This window comes from Psammomys obesus, unplaced genomic scaffold, assembly GCF_907164565.1.
Source record: "Psammomys obesus unplaced genomic scaffold, mPsaObe1.curated_primary_1811, whole genome shotgun sequence".
NCBI lineage: Eukaryota > Metazoa > Chordata > Mammalia > Rodentia > Muridae > Psammomys > Psammomys obesus.
The window spans coordinates 58,296,529-58,313,431 of record NW_026591086.1 but is presented as its reverse complement, the minus strand read 5'-3'; the positions used below and the strand labels follow the sequence as shown (position 1 = coordinate 58,313,431).

Below are 16,903 nucleotides of genomic sequence, written 5' to 3'. Positions count from 1 at the left end.
AACCACCACCATGCATGGTCCCTCTCCAAGAGGAACAAAGCACCCTGAAAGCACTTGCCGGATGCTGACATCACTCAACATATATTCTGCCAGATCTGGAAGCAGGCAGACTAGCCAGCCATGTGGCGCCCGGAGGCTGAACGAGTATTCCAAGGTCATATACTAACCAATGAGCCATCTAAACAGAATCCATTTTATCTTCTAGTTCTTTCCAAATTGTTTTAATGAAGTGATGCAAATCATTTAAAGAAAAAAGTTTAATTTAAAATTCTGATTTATGCATAAAACTCATTTTTGTATCACAGTTAAATTTAGTACAAACTATGAAAATGTTAACACTGAGGTTTCAACAGAAATCTATTAAGATCCCTTAGAAAATTACTTAAGGAAACAACAGCTAGTCAGTTACTGTTCTGAGGTTAATACATAGAGAAAAAAAAAAAAATTCACACATTTTACTGAAATTCTCAGTAAATAATTTTAGCCATAATACTTGTAAAATTAAAAAATTCAAATGCTGTGTGTGGCTCTAAAACAATTACAACCTGCAATGAAAATACTAAGCCATTTTTTTTTTTAAATCTAACCAGAACAATCTGATCTTTAAAAAAGCTGGTTGAACTTGCAAACCTTAAGAATACCAGTTGTGAACAGAATAGGTGTATCATAGCCGAGCTTAAAATAACCCAATGACAGCCAACACACAATTCTAAGGCTGTACTGCAGAGGGAAAGTGTGGAGGTAAAACACTCAGCGCCAGAACTACCCCCTTAGAAACTCTCAGGTCACTCTTCCACTAGGCCAGGAAAGGACTCAGACAGACAGCACCGTGCTCTACACAGCCTCTTTGTGTTTCCATGCTGTTTATTGGGGAGTGAATGAGACCACTGCCAGACATGCCAACGACACTTCACATTCAAGGGCTGGACGTGGGGCGGCCTCCACACTGAGTCACTGCACCTGCCTTTTGGGGAAAGGACCAAGTGACAGCAAGGGACAGCCTCATGCTTCCTGTTTGTCATCAGTTGTTTGCAGCTGGTTGGCTGGGCAAAGACGTCTTTCTACCCCCACAAAGACTCACTCCATTTACAGAACAAACGCTAGGTCGCCTCGCAGTCTGCTTAGCGCACATCTGTGCGGATGAACTGGTCTGAAAGCCGCTCTCCTTGCGCTTCTGGAGGTCTACTGAGGAAAGGGAATCTTGTTTCCCTTCCCTCCAGGAGGTGGGACACAGCAACAGAAAAATACTCTGCAGTGCCACCATGGGGCTTACGGGACCCCCTGGCCGGTGTGACAAGATCCACGCAGTCCACTCTGCACACAGGGCTGCCGAAGAATGGGCCTACACACAACACTACTGCTCTCTCTTGCTCAAAAACAAAACAAAGAAACCTAAACAAAAGGGTAAACGTTTATTTGGAGTTAGTTTCTGGCAGGCGGTGGTAAGGCTTCAGGCAGAGTTGAGGAGCTCCTGTATGGCCGCCTGCTGCTCCGGACTGAGCTGGGCTATGCACTCAGCCCACAATCCTCCAGAAGTCTGTGGAACGGACACAGTGAGACTCAGTCACAGTGCCAAGCACATGTGAGCAGCACACACACACTGTAACACACACAGCAACACATACTCCACAGCCTAGCGTGACGACTGCTGTAATAGCAGTCAGTCTGTGCGTTTCTGCAGAGTTCACTTCACTCACAGACAACCACCCACAGCCACTAACTAAGGTGAAAGGTTTTCGTTCTGACAACTCTTTAACCTGCATCTGTTCCTTCATGTAATCTGAAAACAACGACCATATGCTAAGTACCAACTAGAGGACTTAACTCGCTCCATGGGCAGATTGTATTAATAATTGTATTAATTAAAACCCATTTTGAAGCTTGCTGATACTAAGGACAACAGAACCCCCAACCACCAAACATCTGGAAAAGTTTACCTGTCCTTTTCCAGTTCTACCAAGCCAGCTTACCTGTACTTGGCGAACTACGTTAGCCAGGCGTTTGGCACAAGGGTCTTCATGTTTAATGGCCTCATGGATTTCTCCTTCCGCAATTATAGTGAATATTTTGGGTAGATTGGTATTGTTTGGGCCAAGAACAACTGGATGATTACTAAAAAAAGAAAAAAAATCCCACCTTTATAAGTACAATTTGTATGAGGAATCCGATCACACGCCCCGTGTTCTTCTGCAGACAACCACTGTGTATTCACTAAGACCAAATGTCCTCTCGGCTCAGCAAGGAGAAAGCCAGCTGGTTTATTCAGTAGGCCTGCAGTCTCTTCCATGTGATTCCGGAAAAAAATGCCTGACTTAGTTCTCACAATTTTTTAGGGTCAAACAAGAGAACTAAATGCTTTGTATTAAACAATAGGCATCATGTGAAAACAAAACAAACAACAAAACAAGTCTGTGAACCCAGCAAACAGGAGGCCGAAGGAGAAGGAGTGCCAAGTTCAAGCCAGCCTGACTCAAAGAGAATACAAAGCGGGTTGGTTGCTGTGTGCCTATACAGCATTTGACTGGCATATGTGAGGCCTGGCTCTGGTCACTAGTGCCACACAACAAATAAACCCCGTAATATTACCAAGGAAACACTGATACACAAACAGTTGTAAAAGGGTTCTGTGGGTCTTTCAAAGGTAAACTCCGGGGTAAACGTCAGGCAGGCTTAATGGAAAGGAACATAATAGTGAATGAGTGGGACTCCCTGATACTAGTCACTCTCAAAGAGAGACCAAGTAGCCTGAGGGCTGCTTTTTCAGACGAGGCGAGGACAGTGGAGTCTGAGGGTGGCTATCACATTCCTCAGAACCTCAGGGAGTCACACACACACCTGAAACAAAGAGGCATGAAGGAATATGCTTAAAAAAAGAAAACAAAACCCAGAACATAATCCAGGAATTCTGGACATATTAAACGGACAAACTATGTACAGCAATTAACAGCTAAGAGCCATGACTACCATCATAGCTAGAGGGCTGTGGGGTAGAAAGACAGCAGGAACTTGCTCCAACTGTGAAGTTTCTAAAGCTACCATGTTGCTGCAGCTTAAATATTCATGGCTAAGACTGAGTGAGAGCACAGCACAGGGCCAGGTAACAACTGGCCAGGTGTAGCCCTAGAGCAGGTTCTGTCAGCCCCCATTTCCTTTAGACAGGGTCATGCTATGTTGGTAAGGGTGTTCTTGAACTTGTCCCTCAGCCTCCCCTCTCCAGGGCTACCCTGCATAGCCAGCACTGGGCGGACTGAACAACTGGAAATGTAGTGGACCACAGAACCGCTGAAGGTAATTTTCTTGAAACAGTATCTGCTAACACGATTCCGCAAAGAACAACTCCAACTTAGATCTTTACATAAGAGTTAGAGTGTCAGGCTTAGCATGCCTTACAGGCCAGCGTGACTTCAAACATACACAACCCACGCTGGCCATGGCTGAGGTTCAAGCTCATGGCTTTCTATGCCGAGGGAGGCAAGGCTGGCGTGTGCCTCCGTACCTTTCAATCAGGTCGCACAGGTAGCTGAAGGTCTGGACAGCTTCTTCTTTGTCTTCGTGTAGAGGGAGCCAAGACAGCCAGTGTGGTAAGACTTCATCAACGTTTACACAGTCAGGCTTGAACTTCATGATTTTTCCCACTGCTGAGATGCAGTTCTCTGTGGCATTGACGTTTTCTTTGGTCTTAGAATCTGCAGACTGAATAACTCTTACAAGCAGTGGGAGGGCTTCTAAAATAAACAAGTAAAAACAGGTCAGCTAGACTTCATGCTGACGCAGGTGAATATGAACATCTCCACCCTTGGCGCAGTCACTAACTGCTCAAGTGTAAGGAGTCTCCACTCTCAGCCCCACTGTCACAGAGTGAAGACAAGGACGTAGACAGGGGCTTCAGAGCTACATTGTGGAGGCTGCATATGGCGCAGCCCACATTCACCACCTCTACTTGAGGGCTTGATGCTCTAACACTGCCAACTCCCTCCCCAGCTGTGCTTTAAGAAAGGCCAGCGCAGGCTTAGAAGCCACCCATCTCTGTAAGAAAAGCATGATACAGGAGCTGGATAGGTCAGGGGTTAGAGCACTGGCTGCTCTTCCAGAGGTCTGGAGTTCAATTCCCAGCACCCACATGGTGGCTCATAACCACCTATAATGAGATCTGGTGCCCTCTTCTGGTATGTAGGTGTACATGCAGGCAGAACACTCATACATAAGAAATAAATAAATCTTTAAAAAAAAAAGAAAGAAAAGCATGATACAGATTTGCTATAGATGGGGAGGGGAATAAGATTAAAAAGGAATTACAAAACAAGAAGGGGGGAGAGTGGGGGTGGGTGGAGAACAAGGCAGAAACAGGAAGAGAATGCTCCCCAGTGTGGTGACGAGGCTGGGGTCAAATGGCTGCCTGGAGTAAGACACACAAAGCAGAACACACATAAGTACCTGTACAGAAAGGGCGGTAGTTGTCCCCACCAAACTGTGCCATGACGCCGAGGCCGTATGCGGCAGCCTGTCTGACTTCTGGGCTGTTGTCACACACATACTGCAGCATCGGCCTTAGGAAATATTCTGCATACTTAAATGAAGCTGGGCTACAGTGTTCTATGATGTCATCGAAGATGCACAGTCCCCACTGTCTGTCTGGCCACGGTCTGTGTGGACACTGTGAATTGAGACCCCCTGTAAGTACACAACTCATTCTGGACCATCTGCTTACAGAGTAGCCACAGGAAATGGAAACATAGCAGCCACTTCTCACGGTAGCGACACTGGAAGGAACCCACACACTTCTCTTCACAGTGAAGGACTTGTGTGATTTGTTCCAGAACCCACAATACGACTACACCCTGCATGAGGAATTGGCAGGGCAGCAGTGTTCATATATTTGCTTTATGAAAAAAAAAAGGGGTGGGTGGGTGGGGTTAGAGGACCGAGGGCATATGCAAGTGCACAGTGCTGGGTCTGTGATGCCTGCTCTCCGCAGGCTAAAGTAAGAAGAGCACCCGAGTCCAGGAGCTCAGCACCGCCCGTCCTAAGGTAGGTGTGCTGGCAAAGGCCTGTAGTCCCAGAGCATGAAGCAAAAAAGATTCCAAGTTCCACAGCAGTGTGGGCTACTTAGCAAGACTATCTCAAAGTAAATAAAAGAACGAGGATGTGGAGGGGGCAGCAGAAAGGGGCTGGCGACAGCTCCAGCGCACAATCCTACATGACTGCAGCTGTTCGTGTACAAGAAGCTGTGCATGTGTGTGTGGGAGCAGAAGTTCAGACACCTACTTGTGTTTACTTTGCTAAGTTCAAACTGTTCCATACTGAAATGTTTGTAAGGGCTTCAAAAAGCAAGTCGATAAGCTTACTAAGCGAAGACCACACTGCAGACTGAACCCAGCAATGACCACGCTGCTTCTAGTTACTGAGAGGACACAGAAAACACACAGGGCTAGGCATTAAGCTGCAGAATTAAAAACCACGGTGAAAATCCCACCTGAGGCCCACTTTAAAACACAAGTGTACAACATTATACGCAGCAATGAGAGAATGCCAGGTTAACTATTCAAAATAGCTTTCAGGTGGTTAACACTTACAATCAGGTTGACAATTAAAGGAAGCAGCTGTTCAAACCACGGCAACACCTTTTCTTTGTAGCTACTGAATATTGAGTGTAAAATATCTGACACTTTAGTCAGTATATAAACATCATTATCATCCTAAAAAAGAAACACAACACACAATCACAGCGGTTAAAAACTGTCTTGACTATTAGCAGTACCATCTATGAAAGACTACTGAGAATCCTGAGCCTGACAGCCAGCCTCTACCATGGAGGAGGAGCGGACGGTAAGAGCCGTGCTTAGCAAGAGCAGCTGCCCTCAAGTTCATTTTCAGGAGAATGTTTCCTTCTGTGAGTGGCGTGGTGTGGCACGGAGACTGTGGCCATGCAGGCCTCAGCACAGAAGACACATGGACACTAAGCACAGCCCATGAGAGGCCACAAGCCACACACAGATGCTGGCTCTGCCCATGGTCAAAAGGTCTGAACACGGCCAGCTGGGTGGGCTGACGGAGAAGCACGGTAAGGAAAGCCGAAGCTGAGCCTGGTGGTGCAGACAAGCCTGGGACCCCAGGTGCTTGGGAGGCCTAGTAAAGAGCGCACCCCAAGCTCAAGTCCAGTCTAGGCAACAAACTGACAAAGCGCTGAAGATAAAAATCTTCTTTCCAAATAAAGAGGTCTAGGGCTATTAACCAAGGGTAGATGACTGCCTACAAAGCACCAAGCCTTAGGGTCAGCACTCGCTCTGGACAACCACTGAATGTGGGAAAACACCATTAAACACAAATGGTGGTTGTGAGCAACAGGTTATCAGGTAACCTATGGCATTTGATGAGACACTCTGGGAAAAAATACCAAAAACCCCCAAAGACCAGTTCATTTCAAGACTTAGACTGTAAGTGCCAAATTCTCCTCCAAGATAACCATCTTAATAGGAAGGTAAACTAGAAAAGGAAGCAATTACAAATCTCTCAGAGGCACATGGCCACGTAAGTTTTTTTAAATTAGTTACATTTTATTAACTCTGTATCCCTCCCTCCTTCCCAATCCCACCTTCCCTCCCTCCCTCATGTCCTCCCTGACCCTTTCCAAGTCCACTGATTGGGGAGGTCCTCCTCCCCTTTCATCTGACCCTGTTTTATCAGGTATCTTCAGGACTGGCTGCAAAGTCCTCCTCTGTGGCCTAGCAGGACTGCTCCTCCCTTGGGTGGGGAGGTCAAAGAGCCAGCCACTGAGTTCCTGTTAGGAATAGTCCTTGTTCCCCTTACTATGGGAAAACCAATTGGTTACTGCGCTACCACGGGCTACATCTGAGCAGAGGTTCTAGGTTATATCCATACATGGTCCTTGGTGGAGTGTCAGTCTCAGAAAAGACCCTGTGCCCAGATATATTTGGTCCTTGTGGAGCTCCTGTCCTTTCCATGTCATACTAACTCCCCTTCTTTCATAGGATTCCCTGCACTCTGCCAAAGGTTTGGTCACGAGTCTCAGTACCTGCTCTGATACACTGCTAGGTAGTCTCTCAGAGGCCCTCTGCGGTAGGCTCCTGTCCTGTTCCTTGTTTTCCCCTACGTCTAATGCCCCTCCCACTTGTCTTTCTCAGTGAGGAAGAAGTGAAGTTCTGAAGGGAATCATTTACCTCATCTTGCAGTGACTCCTCCACCTGTTCATCATAGTCTTCATCTTGTCTTTTCACTAAAACACACCCAAATAAATGTTTTTAAATGACCACACTGAAAGGCCAAGGACTTTGCTCAGAACGAAAAGCAGCGCAAGCTTACCTTGCCGCAGTTCCTGATTTTTGAAGTGCTCTTCCAGCTTCGCTTTCAGTATGCCTCCCAGCTCCTCAAAGTGCTCACTGCTAAGGCAGCCGTCTCCCATCACCTCAATGCACTGGGTGGGGGGGGGGGAGAGGAAACACTCAGGGGTTGAGAACTCATTAGTGTAAAATGAGGGCACACTTTCAGTTTGTATTGGAGGGTAACATTTCGGGAGTTAGAAACCACCTTTTCTTTCTGACCTACTTTCACGTCAGGCCGAGGCTGCAGAGGAGCAGACACTAAGCAGCCTGTCTCTGAGCGCACATGAGAGAATGAGGAGGGAACTCAGGAGCTAACAGGAGCGGGTCTAGACAGAAATGAGGCAATGGGTGCACTTCTGATGACAGCTCCAAGCCGGATGGGAGTGGGCCACGCCTCTAATCCCAGCACCTGAACTCAACTGAGTTCAAGGCCAGCCTAGTCTACAGAGTGAGTTCCAGGACAGCCAGGGCTACAGAGAAACCCTGTCTCATCAAGGCATAAGAGAATCAGGGTTTCTTCTGTGGCCCTAGGCCTCATGCAACTGAAGCCCCGGCTTTCCTGCAAAAACTTTCAAGGACCTACATTAATTGCATCACTCCATCCACCTGTAACAATCCCTCCACTGTAACCTACCTCAAAAGCTTACTTCTCAACCAACAAAAAGAATGACAATACTAAAATTTCAGAAACAAAAAAGTCAACCTTCTCAGTAAAAACTGACATGTTCTAACACGACAAACCCTCCAGCAACTGTTCTTTCCTCAGCAGAGGACCAAACATGCTGCAGAAAGCAGAAGGCAGTACTCAGGGGCAAGGCTTACCTTTGCAAAGGAATGCATTATCTCTGAGAGGACATCGGAATCTGGCTCTGTGCCGATAGCCTTGATGAGAGCATCGCACATGAAGTGCCACATCTGTGTGAGGTACTCAGGACCCCGTACTCTCGCACACTCCAGCAGAAGAGGCATGGACTCTGCAGCTGCCACTCGGACCCGTTTTATAGTTAAGGAGCGGTACTTCCTGCCAAGGAAGCTCTGGGGAGAGCGAGCATGACCCTGCCATGCTAAATAAGCAACACGGACAGCAGGGAAGTGGCAAGCCATGCTCTTCCAGGGCGAGGGCTTTGAATGTCGAAACAGCCAAGGCCCCCTCGGCTGCCCCACGGCACAGCGGCACACCTGCTGAGGGTGAAGCGCCTCTCGCTGCTGCGGCTCTGCAGCCACATGATAGAGGCACAACTACTGAGAAACTACTATGGCCCCCGTGTAGGACTTGCTGGTTTTCAATCAGGACTAGGTGGCTCCTCCCTCTCTAATGTCATGCATATAGTAATTTCAGAGGCTAGGGGCTGGAGAGATGGTCCATCTTTTAAAAGAGCACTTGCTGCTTTAACAGAGGACCGGGGTTCAATTCCCCTGAATCCATGTGGTGGTTCCTAACCACTCCTAACCCCAGTTCCAGGGGATCTGATGTCTTCTTCTTCTTCTGACCCCATGGCACCAGCAGACAAGTACAAATGCATTCACCCAGGCAAAATGCTCATCAACATAAAATAAAAATTCAAATCCAAAAAAATAAGTTAAAACTCCAGTTTCAGGGATCTGACACCCTCTTCTGGTTTGCTCTGGGTAATGTACACACGTACTCCACAGACACACCACTAGGCAAAGCACCCACACACATAAAAGAAAGGGTAACTTTGTTTCCTCTGCTATTACCAGGAAAGGTTGGAGAGCCGACTTGTGTAGTGTAGAGGAATCTCTCCACAGAGCACTGTCTGAGGAGCACCACTGGGCTTTGGCATTGATCTTCTTTCAAACTATGTGTGTGTGAAGACACAAACTCCACAGGTAGTGGCTATGCTGTCAGGTACCTGAGGATGAAGCGCGCACTGAGATTTATGGTGGTATCCCTCGGAGGCGTGGCCACATTGGCACTACAGGAGCCTTACGGAGAGTAAGGCATCAGTGGCCTCCAACAAGCACCGTGGACATTTGTTCTCGTAAGGCCAAAGAGCTGACTACAGCATGGCCAAGTTTCCTTTTCGGGCCTCTGGGATAAGGGGGAAGAAATGAAGGTGCATGCAGAGCCGGCACACACAACCCAGCTGGAGAAGATAACGGCCGTGGTGAAATGCAATCCAGGTAACTGAAGCTACTATAGTTTTACTGCACCCAGACCTTTCTATTCAGCTGTTGAAGGATATCATCGTGGAAATAAAATTTCAGCAGAGGGACCATCAGCTTAACAACCTGTTCAGTGTATTCCACAAAACCTTCCTTTAGTTCCTTAGCATAGCAAACCTGAAAGAAATCAAGGTCCAGGTTACCAGGTTTCCAAAAAGACCATGTCTGCTCTACACACTGAATCAGAATACTTTAGCTTCTAATACCATAAGCACATTTGCGTTCGTTTATTCAGAAGATATTCTTAGCCACCCACTACAGACTTCCCCGAAATATTAAAAATTCACACACACAATCCTTCTCCGTCACAGTGTACACGCCAAACCTGCTGTAAAATTTTAAGTAATGCAGACCAGTGCCAGATGGCTATGGGTAACACACTATGCAAGGCTAACGACCCCAGACGAGACCCAGCTGGGACCTGACAGTGCAAGGAGGTAACCCACTCCTAAAAGTCACCCTGTGACCTTACCTGCGCACCATGGAGCTTGCGTGTGCCTGTATTCCCATACATACATCACACATACAGAATGAGGAAAGGAGAAAATCTGCTGGGCGGTGGCGGCATACGCCTGTACTCCCAGTACTGGGGCGGGGGGTAGGTGGCTCTCTTGTGAGTTGGAGGCCAGCCTGGTCTACAAAGTGAGTCCAGGACAGCCAAGGCTGCACAGAGAAACCCCTCCTCAATAAATAAATAGATATAGACAGACAGACGAATAGACAAGCAAATAAATAAATGGAGAAAATCCACAAGCACGCAGGCTCATGAGCCAGTTCACTAACTACCACTGGAGGACATGAACAGAGCCCAGCAGAGCCCAGCATCGTACCAACATCTGACAGGCAGTTGATTTCTCTTCCAGGCCTGCAGTTTTAATACCAAAACTTTGCTGATCTCCGAGGTTCACAAATTCCCAGCCATCATCATCACTCATGTTCTCCATGTCCTGGGCTAAAACAGGAAAGAAGACAAATGTGTCAGAAGAAAAGCTGGGAGCTGCTGCTGCATGGCCAGGGAAGACACTCACTGTCGAGGAGGGCTACTTCAGGCTTGATTGAAGCAGTCTTCATCAGCGGCCCCATAACCACTGGAAGGTACTGCTGGAACTCCTTCCCAAGGATCTTGCACATTCTGGCCCACGCTGAGATCATGTAAGAAATCTGGGGGAAGTGTTAAACAGCCATGAGGCAATAGCTAACTAAGCCCTGTTCACAATGTCCCAACGTCACACACTCCAAGCGTTCCTAATCAGACTCGAGTTCCTGAGGACTCTGCAGCTGCCAGGTGAGGCTGACTTACCTCTGCCTGGCACAACATCCACAAACGCTACTGAGCCCTCCCCCACGTCTAATATCAGCGCACAGGCCACAGCTTTTATTATGGCATCTTCATGCTTTCTTCTGCTTGGTCCTTCCCTTCTGGAGGCCTGTCGCCTGTATCTTCTGCCAACAGTGTACCATTTCCATTTTTTGTGTCATCCATTTCCCTGCAAACTGCATTTTCCCCCACAGCTGAGTAAAATCCTGTTTTGCACATGCATCACGTTTTCATTCCTCACTTGTATGTTGATGGACAGCTGGGCTGATTCTATCTCCTTGCTACTGTGAGCAGAGACATGGTGAACATGGCCGTATGAACTATGTGTGGTAGGGTCTGGAGTCCTGTGGGTATATGCCTAGGAGGAGTCCAGGTAGCTCACAGCAAATGGTAGCACTACTTTTAGTTTTGTTTTTTTTTTTTTTTTTTGAGATAAGGTCTCAGTGTGGAGTCCTGGCTGACCTGAAACCCTTTTTGTAAACTAGCCCAGCCTCTTCCTCCCAAATGGTGGGATTAAAGTTGTCAGGCATGGGGTGAGCACATCGGACTTTAGTCTTTTAAGAAAGCTCCACACAACTTTCATATCGGCCACAGCATTTAGGATTCCCAAAAACAGTGAATAAGGGCTCCTCATTACCAATATCCTCTCAGTTGATATAACCTAGCATGCTGTCAACTGTTTTCTTGATAATATCCATTCTGCCTGGGGGGAGGGGGAGCAAATTAAATATCAAAGAAGTTTTAACTTATATTTTAATTGTAAAGAGTGTCCATTCATCCCACAAATGCTCTGGGCTATTTCCTATATACCAACCATTCTACATCTGCCAATACAGTCCTTTCCACATTCCACAGCACAGAGTCCCCAATCTCCCTACTTTTAGCTGTTTGCACTCTAGCCTTTTACGTGTTTACACATTGTGAAGAAATGAAAACAAAAACAAAATCAAAGAAATTCTGCCTTAGCACAATGGTACTTTCCTACTTAAGCTCTGAGAAAAAAATAAAGCATGGTTCTAGAATAGCCCATGACTAATGTATTTGGAACCAGGTTAAATTAAGAGCATCTCCCGAAAGCCGTCCCTCATCTTAAAGTTAACATTTGGGCTGGAGCTATGGCACTTGCTGTTCTTGCAAAACACCTGGGCTTGATTCCCAGCACCCACATGATGGCTCACAACCATTTATAGACATGCACAAGGTGCACACAAATACATGCAGGGAAGCACATAAACCAAAACCCAAGAAATACTGCATAGGCACAAGCTAACCGCTGACCTGAGGGTCATCGTCCTCCATGTCATTGAAGTCTGTCTGGGTCTTCAACAGCAGCTGCATCACATCTGATGCATCCTGCATGAACTAGAGTGTGAAGGAAAAGACATCTTATTAATACATATCCCACAGATGCATGAAGGAAGGTTAAGAAAACACCCCCACCCCAGCATTCAGAGAACCATTCACCAGATGGAAAGACCCTCCACCCCAGCACCTCAAGGCCCTGCAGCCAACTCCAGTGAACCCATCCCAACCCGAGCCGCACACCTTCTCCTTGCCAACTGCCAGACCAATGAGGCTGATGCACTCGATGGTCTTCCCTCTCAGCAGCCTCAGCTCCTTCTGGACTGCGTTCTCAACAATGTGCTTCAGCGATGGCATGAATAAGTCATAGTAGGGGACAAACTTTTCTTCTGCAGTGTCTGCGACTGACGCAATGGATGTCACAACTTGCTCCAAAACTAACTTGGTGCCTTTCTGAATAAGCTGGAAGGGAGACAGGAGAGAATCATTTCAGTAACTGGCCAGAATTTCAAACCCCCCTCCCTTACAGTTCCTAGTTTTTCTGAGACAGAAATCGTAGCAGCGCTTCCAGACATCAGAAGCACACAGCTCTACCTCACAGCTGATGAAACACTACTTTGGAGTCATTTCGAGTTTGTCTTTCTGTGTAGAGCTTACCTTTTGCCCACTGGTTTAAGTCATTTGTTTCATGCTGTCTTACTGTGTCACTGAGAAACACTCTGTGAATCATTATACCAATCCACAGCAGCTCAGATGACACCCCAAGTCCCTGTGTAGCCAAGGCTGACTTTAAACCTCCAGATCCTCTCTCCTAGTGCTGTAATTACAGGCATGAGCCACCCTGCCCGGCTCACTTCTTTATCTTTCTGATCCAACTCCCCCTGGGTGACCCCTCCAGGAAAGTCTGCTTTCCCCTTCCACATGTTTCTTTCTTGGGAGAAAAACAGTGACCCTGTAGCAGAGACCACAACAGTAGAGTTCACTGTCTGCTGGCAATAGTCAGTTCTCTAAAGTCCCTTCACTCCCCTGTCAGTGGCAACCACACTCTCAGCAGCCTTTCTCCTAGCTACCTGAACACTATGCTCTTCCCAGCATCTCAACCAGCTTCCAACAGTCTTCACACAGCCCACACATGGGTGCCCTATCCAAACCCACTAGCAAAGCCATGCTGGATTTATTTATTACAGATGCCAGCAACCAGCCTGTTCACCTTCAGTGAGTCCACCTTTCTTTACAAAGTCAGAACTCCATCTTTAGTTTCTCTCCTCCAACCTGACACTGAATGCATGGACCTCTGCTCTGAACTCCTTCTGAGGTGCTCACTTTCCATCTACATGCCTGCTCTCTAACCAGTCAGCAGTGTCTCTTGTGGTTCATATGAAGTACAAGAATTGTATACATTTGTGAGGCGATTTGACAGTGAGTTTATGTTGGCTGAGTCCAACAGAGAAAAGGAGACTTATTTTCTGGGCTTAGCATTCATTTCTTTCTTTGAGACAGGGTCAAGCTGGCCTTGAATGTGGGATTTTCTTGCTTCAGTCTCCCAAGTACTGGCATTACTCCTGGCTCTTTAGCATACAGCCCATTTTCCTATCAGTAATCCATTTTCATGGTCTTTCTGAACACCTCTCACAGCTGACAGTGTGCTCAGCATGCTGTAGTCACCCAGTGGTTTCCATGTTGCACCCTGCTGATAGCTAAAAATGTGGTGGCAAACTCCTATAATACCAGAAATCGAGGAAGATCAGAAATTCAAGGTCATTATTGGCTAGAAAAGCAAACCTGAAGCCATCCTGGACTTAATTAATTCACTGACTCAAAACCAAACAAAATCATAATACAGGTAATTTTTTCCATGTTTGCCATTTCTTTTTTTTTTTTAATTTTATTTATTATGCACACAATAGCTGCATTTATGCCTTCATCTCAGAACAGGGCACCAGATCTCATTATAGATGGTTATAAGCCAACATGTGGGTGCTGGGAATTGAACTCAGGACCTCTGGAAGAGCAGACAGTGCTCTTAACCTCTGAGCCATTGCTCCAGCCCCATGTTTGCCATTTCTGTCACTCTGGTTGGCAGTCAACATTCTCCCTACCAATTCAATCCACATACAGATTTTTTTTTTTTTTTTACTTTCCTAACTTTAATTACTACATGGAGCAGAGCTTGCCTGTTCTTCTGCCTCTCGGGTTCTTAGTGATAATGCCTCCGCCTCAGCTCTTACCCACCCAGCCAATCCCATGCCCTACGCAGAAGGTGTTGAGGACCTGGAAACTCACCTCCTGGAGCTTGAGTACCATAATGGAATGCAGATGCTTCACCAGGTTATCCAAGTATGGAATAAGCAGCGACTTGGGACAGTCTTCAGTGAAGTTAATAAGAGCAGCTGCTGCGTGGGCCTGCACCCTTTGGTTGCCTTGGTCTTCCATGGTCTGAAGCAAAGCTGCAATCACCTGGAAAATGAAACCAAGCGTTTTGAGGTGTCCACCTCCTTTTCAAGTCTGCAGGGTAGCTGAGGGCGTGCTACGCACCTTCTCGTGAAATTTCTTTTGAAACCCAGGTGCAAAGTCTGTAGCCATCTGACCCACGGCGTTGCAGGCTGCATACCGGACTCTTGGGTGCTAGAACATGTTCCCTTGTGTTAGTAATGGCAACAAACTCCACATGAAATTAAGACAATAGTTATAAAACATTTATTGGTACTTACAGGATCCTGGAGGAAAAGCAAGACAAAATTTACAATCTCATTTAGAATTCCCTCCATCTGCTGGTGGCATCCTTCACCAATGGCAGATAAAGCCATTAAGCCTGCGTGCCGGTACTTCCAGTCAGCTGTGAAAAAGAACAATCATCAGACACTCTCACGCTAATTCTAGTAGAGAGAAACATAGCTACCCTACAGCACAACATCCTTGTCCAGCCTGAAACTAAGCAGGCTGGGCTCAGTAGCACAAGAACAAGCCTCCCACATGTATTTTACAAAACTGGACCTTGACCTACCTAGGCGGATCCTCTTTCCTGCTGTCAGACAGACACAGCCTTGCTACATGGCCAGCCTAGGCTGAACTTGCCATCACTGCCCCACTCACTATGACAGCTGTGTCACCACACCCACTTTCCTGCCTGACTTTAAGAGTAGTTATGTCATTCAGGGCTGGGCTACAGCTTGCTCAGTGGAAGAGTGCTCACCCACCATACACAAGGCTCTGGGTTCCTGGCTTGTATTTTCAATCTTAAAAATGATCATGCTTATCAACTTTTTAATTAAAAACAAATTAAAATTAAGCACAAGTAACAATAATTATAAAAGATAGGAACACAAGCTGACCAATGAACAAATACTTAATACAAATGGCTTTGTATATAACTGCATCCAATAAAATTTTTCCTTTTTTTTTCAGTCCTCAAACTTAGGTAGGTAGGTAGGTAGGTAGGTAGGTAGGTAGGTAGGTAGGTAGGTATGTATGTATGTATGCATGCATGCATGCATCTGATTATTTATAGTCAGGCTTCTCATGAAGCTCAGGCTGGCCTGTAACTCTTGATCTTTGGCATCTCCACTCCCAAGCTCTGGTATTACAGCAGTATACTAAATGCCTGGCTTCAGAGTTCCGGGTCAGCTACAGCTAGAACACACCACCCCTCTCTCCACCCAAACCAAAGCAACCAACCTACTAACAACCATCCAACAACAGAAGAGTTCCTTTTCTTTAAGGATATCGTTTCTTCTCCTATGCACGGATACTAATTCAGGAGAAAAAAGAGCAATATCCTTAGCATTGAGGTAAAACTTTATTACTGAGCCAGGGTCTTAACGATATAGTTTAACTTGGCTTTGAACTTATGACCCTCCTAACAGGCTCCAAAGTACTGGCCCAACAGGGATGTGTCACTATGCTGGCTCCTGAAAAGACATTCTTTAGCTTTAGACTCAACAGAATTTCATCAGGAGACTATTAAGAATTAGGTTAAGCAATCTGGAAACAAGCAGATTAACTTTAAACATTTGTCCGAGCTTAAGCTTAAGCGTTAGGAGGGCACGCCCACTGCTAGACCATCTGAGATGTTGGCAGCTTACGGTTCTGAAGCATCTGCATGATGTGCTCCTTGATCATCGGCAGAACGAGCTTTCCACCAAGTCCACAGGCCATCCGGTCCAGCGCACTCTCACCAGCAACTGCATTGCTGAACACACACAATCAGCATAAGCAAAAAAGCATGAAGAGTCAGTATTTCAAAACATGTCATCTGGCCAGAACTGAGGAATTCAATCTTCCTATGTAAAACTGTGAGTTAAAAACTTGTCGAGGAGGAGAAGCTCAGGTACAAAGAAACTTTGCATGCTAAATCAGGGATGGTGCCGGGCTCCTGCACACGAGGCAAGCATTCCACAGTAGGTCTGGCACACAGAAACTTTACTCAGTCTACCAGGGTATTTTTGTCCTGTTGTCTGGATCTTATTTTTCAAGAATTAAGTAAAAGCAGCTATTGTGGAAAGTATCTCTCCTCCTAGAAATACAATCAATTCACCTATGACAGAGCACAGACAGCTGAAACAGAAGCTCAGAGCCAGCAGGTTTCCCACTGGGAACTCAGCTGCTTCTAAGATGAGGTCTCAGGATGTCCCCAGGCCGGACAACAGTTAACAGACCACAAAGATGTCCCTCTGCAACCTGCTAAGACTGCATCACTCGCGTGTGCACACACACACACACACACACACACACACACACACACACACACACACACACA

The 16,903-nt window shown here is 46.5% G+C and overlaps 1 protein-coding gene across 1 annotated transcript in view; it reads right to left on the bottom strand.

Moving 5' to 3' along the window:
* Positions 1–1,391: 1,391 nt before the first annotated feature.
* The window catches only part of Ipo5 (importin 5), a 33,058-nt gene continuing 17,546 nt past the window's right edge, over positions 1,392–16,903 (bottom strand). The window contains exons 10-26 of the mRNA XM_055609671.1: positions 16,230–16,336; positions 14,859–14,983; positions 14,683–14,772; positions 14,431–14,604; positions 12,391–12,609; positions 12,124–12,207; positions 10,556–10,688; positions 10,358–10,479; positions 9,548–9,644; positions 8,163–8,335; positions 7,321–7,432; positions 7,179–7,234; positions 5,574–5,696; positions 4,435–4,654; positions 3,497–3,725; positions 1,971–2,112; positions 1,392–1,537 (exon numbers count right to left, since the gene is read on the bottom strand). Coding sequence (XP_055465646.1) covers positions 1,451–1,537; positions 1,971–2,112; positions 3,497–3,725; positions 4,435–4,654; positions 5,574–5,696; positions 7,179–7,234; positions 7,321–7,432; positions 8,163–8,335; positions 9,548–9,644; positions 10,358–10,479; positions 10,556–10,688; positions 12,124–12,207; positions 12,391–12,609; positions 14,431–14,604; positions 14,683–14,772; positions 14,859–14,983; positions 16,230–16,336 — 2,293 coding nt within the window. The 3' untranslated portion in view covers positions 1,392–1,450. The remainder of the gene's footprint in view (positions 1,538–1,970; positions 2,113–3,496; positions 3,726–4,434; positions 4,655–5,573; positions 5,697–7,178; positions 7,235–7,320; positions 7,433–8,162; positions 8,336–9,547; positions 9,645–10,357; positions 10,480–10,555; positions 10,689–12,123; positions 12,208–12,390; positions 12,610–14,430; positions 14,605–14,682; positions 14,773–14,858; positions 14,984–16,229; positions 16,337–16,903) is intronic.